Raw genomic sequence first — 7,064 nt, 5'->3', positions numbered from 1 at the left:
ACATTATAAAGTGGGTTTTCATGCACTCACACAACCTATTTGTACTAACACTTGCACAATTTGCATGATATTTCTTTAAAAGGCGTGCAAATTAGTTTACACAAGTGAGAGTGACCCCTTTGATGCAATTAAGGATCCAGGCCTAACTCAAGGGGCTCTAGGTTGATGTATAGGAGAAATCTGATCTCTCATCCCATTTATGAATAGTACTATGGCCTCTTGAAGTACCTTTTAAGCATTGAGATCTCCATTTTCAATAAAGGGATTTCACATTGGAACTAATTCTTCAAAAGGCTCAAATTTTCTCTATAAATGAAAACCATATGATAGTATTTGAAAGGGAGAAGAATTGCAAGCTTATGTTATAGGAATGGGATTAAATCATCTATCTTGCTCCCTCAACTTTATTCTTCATCACTATCTTGCTCCCTCATCTTTATTCTTCATCACTATCATGTTTGTTTGTGTTCTTTCCTAAAAAAACGACTTCTTTAGTCACCATTATTATGGAGGGAGTTCAAAGAGCAAAAAGACCCATTCCAAAAAGAATGCTAAGGCTCATTTGCATGTAACCATTCTCCCCCTATATTATTACTCATGTTTGAGTATTGTGGTTTCTTACCCGTTTTTATATTTGAGTAATATCTTTCTAATCTAATTTATAATCTCATTTAAATATATACTTTATTATTCTGTTTTATATAATAACATTATTATGCTGTTCCTACCAAACTTGTTTTTTATTTAACTTACAGCCTAACTTAACAAAGAGAGTTTCACTCGCCAATAAAAGAAAATTCCCCACGCATTTCACTCGCCAATAAAAGAAAATTCCCCACGCAGAGAGCCCTTTTATTCTACTTTTGACTTTTTTCTATAAATTGAAAAATCTTTTTATAATCTGTTCAATGAAAAACTAATAAATGTCTGTCATCTACTTTATTGGAAACTAAATCTTCAAGTGAAATTAATAACTAAAATAAAAGCCACGAGAATGAAAACAACATCTGCAAACTTCTGTGAGATTAAATGAAATTCATCAGAATGTGAGAATAAGTTTTTAGGTTATCATTTAAAAAATTCTCACCATTTTCTTGATTTACAATTTTTTTAAGAAAACCTGTTAAAACTATTTACACATGGGTTAATGACAAGCCCTCATACTTCTTTCAGATTAAACTTAAATATGTAGTTTCAAGGTCTTCCAAAAATAAGAGAAAAACCACTGCAGTCTTATAAGGGAGCCAAAAATCTCCATGACACATAAAGCTAAACTCAGAGTATGAGATGAAATTATGAAACAGAAATGCATATAATTAAGCCCATGCTCTAATTACAGAGAGCACCTATATGCTTATTTCAAACCTAGTACCTTAGAAAAGTTTTCTAATATCAATTCTCTGTGCCTTGCATTCTCTCCTTTGATTGATATCCACTCACAGGTGCTGATTCAGGAAGCCAAGGAGAAGTTTATTCACTTCCTCTGGAAACTGTTCTTGGACAAAATGGCTTCCTTCTGGAAAAAATTTGATCTCTATATTGGGCACAGCAGACTTTAGCATCTCACTGTTGACATAATACTCCACTCCCGGAAATTTCAGAAAATAATCCTTGGTACCCATGATAAGAAGGCAAGGAGCTTGAATAGTGCAGTCACTGAAAGGGGTCAATTTCCCCGGATCCCTGTCAATTAAATGTTCAGAACGAAGATCAAACTTGAGTATCGTACGTTTATGGTGATTTAGAATGAAACGAAAGCAAAGGGAAAACCAATAAAACAAAAAAATAAGGTTTACCTTTTGCTGCAAAGGTATGGGACTTGCATAGGGAACACAAAACCAGATTTCTCATAAAGGCTTGAATAAATCTGAAGATCATCCTCAGTGAACCATGGTGGCAATGGTTTGGAAGGATCATAGAGATCCATTACCTCCTTACCATCTTCTGCCACAGGCAGTTCACTACTAGAGAAAAGTGTATATATATTCCTTACCACTGCTTTTGCATCAAAACGCCCAAGATCTGCCAAGCCTCTCCCGGGTTCCTAGAATAATGAATCCAAAGGATACATTAAGAAAATTCCATGAGGTCTGGTCTTCAGTATTCAAAGAAGAAACAGGATAATGATACAGATGTATTGTTTAATACATATTTTAAGCATAGATAGGGGAGAAAAAGCACCTGCCAATGTCTAAAATAGAGCCCTTTAGGAGCTGAGTCCCACTTATCCAGTCCTCCAGGTTTCAAGTAAGGTATGCCCATCGTCACAATTCCTTTCACTCGATCTGGATGACACAGACCTAAATAATATGCAATCGGTGCTCCAAAATCCTTCCCCACAACCAACACCTGCTTCAGGAAACGTAGTTTGAAATAGGTCGATTAGGATATATAAATACTGTTTACAACTACTGCTGTTTGCATAAGCATAGAGCCACCTAAATCAGGAATTTGTTGAGCACAGAGAATATGAGAACATAACCATGAATCAAGCATAGAGAACATGACCATGAATCAAAGCTCATGAATCAGAGTTTCTATTCTCTTAGTGAATAAGTGGAATTATTTTTTTCATGTATTAGATGTGATGAAATTGTAAGAGAGTAATTTCATATCTTGATTTTTTAAAGCTTTGAAATGTCTCAAGCGAAAATAGTTAGCAGAAAATAATACAGAAAACAAATGAAAGATGTAATTTCATAATTTTTCCAAATAAATAATGAAATTAAGATGTGTTCTAATGTTTTGGAGGGGAAAAATGCAAATTATCTCTTCTGAATAAAATAAATTTATTTTGATTTTGATTAATATAATTGTATAGTTATTTCAAAGTTAGTGTCTATATTTAATTGGAAAAAATCATCTCAAGATTAGATTAACATATTTTTAATTTAACTTCTATTTCTAAAACAATCTATCCAAAATATCAAATTAACATAAATTATTACGTGAATGATTCAAATTGATCATTGTATTGTTTTGTTTTGTTGTTTATTATCTATATTGATGTTTTCAGTGTGGAAACATTGAAAGAATCAACTTACAGTGATTTTTACAGACTGTCCCAATTTGAAAAATTCTAGGTGTAAAATTTTAGGAGTTATTTTGAAGCTTTAAATGACCACTTTTTATGGTTCCAAACATAATATGGATCTAGATTCCATGATATACACCCAGATACTTTTTCAACAGTACAAGAATTGCTTGAATCCAAAGTCGTATGAGAAAGCTATGCTTCCCAAAAGTTGACCTATCATGATTGACCACCATAATTCGAAAGAATGCCACATCAGCCCTTGTTACTCTAGCCCTTGTTACTCATGGAAAAGAGGCTAGCTGCATGAACACTATGAAGAATACTCTAGAAAAGTTGAGTTGTAACTCATGTTGAGGGTTGAATGGGTCAAATTTAACCCCTAATTAGTTATAGGGTTACCTTGTAACCAGGTCACTAGGAAAAAAAGAGTTTCATTCTATTTGCTAGCATTTTTTTCTAGCATTTTGTTTCATAGTAAAGCAGAGTAGCTAAAAGTGGATAGAAAGAAAACATAATCTAAGTGTTTTGTGTTATGCAGTCTCCAATTAACTTCATAGAAAATGTTTTTTTTGTGTACTTACATTATTTTCATTCTAGGCCCAAAAAAAAGAAAGAAAAAAGAGGAGTAATCCTCATCTTTCACACAAGTTTTCTTCAAGAAAAAAAAATATTAACAGCCCAAATTAGTGTTCATTATACTTTTGGATTGGATTAATTGCATGTATAGCAATAAAATCATTCATAACAAGTCTGAATATTAAAAGAATTAACTATAGATTTCAAATTATTTTATTAAATCGGTTACAAAGAACTTTCCAATGAAATATTTATAACAATTACAATTTACGGATGAGTGAATCATTAAAAAAATTGAATGTGCAAACCTTAATGATTTCTCAATCACAATATATATAAAAATACACTACGGTTACAGTCAACATTTTCCCCAGCCGGGGAGTAGAGCTACTCTGGATTTCATTAGGAGGAAAGCAATAAACTTACTTTCTCAATACCCAAGGCATCCAGCAGGCCCACCATGTCTTCAACAAGGTCATAATATCCAGCTTTCTCTGGTTCAGAGGGCTGATCAGACAGCCCATAACCTCGAAAATCGGGAGCAATTGCATGAAACCCTGCTTCTGCCAACGCTATCATCTGATGGCGCCATGAATACCATATCTCTGGAAATCCATGCAGTAACAGCACAGCCGGACCTAAGCAACATTGCCACAACTTGTTTCATCAAAATCCAAAAAATTAAGATGGTTCATCTGAACAGTTAGATTAAGCAAGAGAATTGAAAAAAATCGAGATCTGAATCTCCCCACATTTGTTGATACCTCACAGTGCATGAAAATACATGTCTCCCACCCTGACGACAGCAGAGCACCTCACTTCGCTTATCTTAGGGCAACAAAGAAAATACTTGAAAAGTGATTTGTTTGGGATGGGAATCAGTACCTGATCCAATCTCTGCAACATGTAAATTCAGCCCCCCAACATTGACTTGCTTGTGCAGTATTTTGTCCATTGCTGATAATTCGGCAGGCCTTTTAGATGGTACTAATCACGAATAAGGTGGGGAGGAACCTGAACTTGGCTGGAGAACAAGTTATATTGCTTTCGCATCAGTCTAAATGCGGTCCAGGAAAGCTCGTTAACATGTGTGAACTACAGGAGATAACGTGACGAGTGTGCAGTAACTGTTTACTGGATTCATGGAAGACTTCCAAGTGCAAAGTCGTTTTCTCGGGCTTGTAGTCCAAAGAGGCCACGTTTTCACCCTGTATATAGTGAAATTTTAGGCAAAATCTTGCGAAAAAATTTAGAAGTTGTCAAGCTTCGCCTCCATTTCCCCAAAACAAATCAAATACTCCTGCAATCAATGCCAAAATTGTCCTTTGACGGTCAGATTGACACGTAACTAAAATTGACCAGCAAATGGCTCTCCTTTCACGGTGTGGATTTAATTTTCAAAAAACCCGTCCCTTTAGCTAACTTCACTTACTCGTCCATTTGTTTAATACTAAATCCATGTCAGATCCCATAATCGCCGGCTTGCTCTGGACCCATTTACCCATTTGTCACCACTAGTGATTGATATACTATTGGTTTGGTCTCACCAAATCATGAGAAGTTGAAACAATCAATATTTAAATAAAAATAAATAATATTAAGTGTAAATATGTTTTAATTTATGTTCAAATTTTTCAAAATATTGAGTAGGCCTACAAGTGTTTATAAAGAGTATTTTAATACTTAAGTGTATAGGGGAGGGATTCTTAATATTGTGCAGGGACCAGTGGTTGATATAATACTGGTCCCACTAAACCACCAGTGATTAAGACTTTTGAAACCAAAATTTAAACAGAAATAAATAACATTATGTATAAATAAGTTTTAAATTATGTCCAAAAATCACCCATACATTGACTGGGCCCACAACTGTCCATAAATAGTATTTTACTACTTAATATTGCAAAACATATTGACCCAAGTAGAAAACAGCTAGAGCCATAAAGGCTTCCAAACTGGTCTATTCCTGAAGTACAAAACAGCAGTCACTTCAACCCCCACTCATCAGAACTGCAACTTTGCATCCCAAATAAATATGCCTACCTGCACATAACAAAAGGAATGTATGTCAGCCATAACTGCTGAGTTGTTCAACAACTAAACACCCTATGTTCAATAAATGACACCCAACCCATCAACAATTAAATCCAATTTGTTCAATAAATGACACCCAACCCAATAACAATTAAATCCACTTTGTTCAATAAATGACACCCAGACCCAATAACTGCAATAAATGACACCCAACTCATTCTATTTCTCATTAAAACAAATCAAAGCACATGGATCAACAAATAAACAATTCCCAACCATTAGATCACAACAAATTAAATCCATACCACACATTCAAAAAGAAGCCATTGCAATCCATGTGCATCCATGTCCACCAATTAAAATCAAGTCCCCAAAACTATAAAAGAAGTCCACCCACTGTTGAAGTTGCATCTTATGCTTTCAAACTATTCAGCAAACTTGAAGACAACATCACAAAACAGTGGCCAATATATTCAAGTCAGTTTTATGAATTACAACTCATTCTTCTTACAGTTCTGTTTTCATTGTTTTCATTTATCAGATTTCTTACATTACAGTTCTGTTACAGTTCTGTTTTCATTGTTTTCATTTATCAGATTTCTTACATTACAGTTCTGTCCATTCATTTATCAGATTTCTTACATTACAGTTTTGTCCATAGGGTGGTGACAGTTAACCTATACAGTTACAGTTAACCTTTTTTATACAGAGTTTATGTATGTGTTCTAGCTTATACAGTTAACCTATTGAATACAGTCGTATCCATCTAATCAACGTCACAGGTTGCTTACCTTACACGAATTGAAGGTTAGCTTACAGGAATTATTCGATCATCAGCTTCATAGGGATTACAACTTACATATCACAAATGTTACGTATGTCCAAATGTTACGTATGTCGTGCTAGTACTGTAGTCATAGCTTGTTTACCTAACAGGGATTGATCCTTGAACCTTAGCTTACAGGAATTGAGCGATTATTATGGCTTGGGTTCTATGCAGAATGAGTTAAAACATAGAACAAAAACGAATTGTAACTTTAATGACTCTGATAAACTTAGTAATTTTTCACATATTTTCAGACCTTGACAATCATCATTGAGACATCACATTGAAACATAATCGAAAGACATGTATTTTCAGAAGCATGAAGCTATTGAGAAAGCAAAAATTTTGATATTGAGTCGAAAGAGTGCAAATAAGTGAATTTCTACTACTGGTGAATGGACCATAGAATTGAGGAATGGTTTCTTAGAATGGAAGCCCGAGCGGATGACCATTTCTCTTTATTGAATTAGATGACTGTAAGATTTTGGATAATGAGAAAACACAATTATAAGTAACATAGCAGATGACCGTCTTATTGGCCTTCATATCTTTTCACCTCGTTGAGCTAGAGTGAGCTAGAACAAAGCTAGA

At 34.4% G+C, this 7,064-nt stretch overlaps 1 protein-coding gene across 1 annotated transcript; it reads right to left on the bottom strand.

Annotated features, from left to right (window-relative positions):
• Nucleotides 1–1,144: 1,144 nt before the first annotated feature.
• LOC149149151 (epoxide hydrolase 2-like) lies at nt 1,145–4,846 on the bottom strand. The gene is made up of 5 exons (XM_089439435.1): nt 4,499–4,846; nt 4,040–4,251; nt 2,182–2,349; nt 1,797–2,044; nt 1,145–1,683 (listed from the first exon to the last, which is right to left on the bottom strand). The coding sequence occupies exons 1-5, from the start codon at nt 4,566–4,568 to the stop codon at nt 1,437–1,439; spliced, it is 945 nt and encodes a 314-aa protein (XP_089295561.1). The 5' UTR covers nt 4,569–4,846; the 3' UTR covers nt 1,145–1,436.
• Between the last annotated feature and the right edge of the window lie 2,218 nt (nt 4,847–7,064).

This window comes from Pinus tabuliformis, chromosome 9 (genome assembly GCF_031772625.1).
Source record: "Pinus tabuliformis cultivar Carrire ecotype Pingquan chromosome 9, CPIR1, whole genome shotgun sequence".
NCBI lineage: Eukaryota > Viridiplantae > Streptophyta > Pinopsida > Pinales > Pinaceae > Pinus > Pinus tabuliformis.
This window is presented reverse-complemented; position numbering and strand designations above follow the sequence as displayed.

Bases quoted from the DNA above. Each gene is read 5' to 3' on its own strand.
- LOC149149151 (XM_089439435.1), bottom strand. From the start codon at position 4,568: ATGGACAAAATACTGCACAAGCAAGTCAATGTTGGGGGGCTGAATTTA. The intron at 2,045-2,181 runs GTGCTTTTTCTC...TCATTATTCTAG, and splicing joins TCTATTTTAGACATTGGCAG to GAACCCGGGAGAGGCTTGGC. The intron at 1,684-1,796 runs GTAAACCTTATT...TTTAATTGACAG, and splicing joins CCATACCTTTGCAGCAAAAG to GGATCCGGGGAAATTGACCC.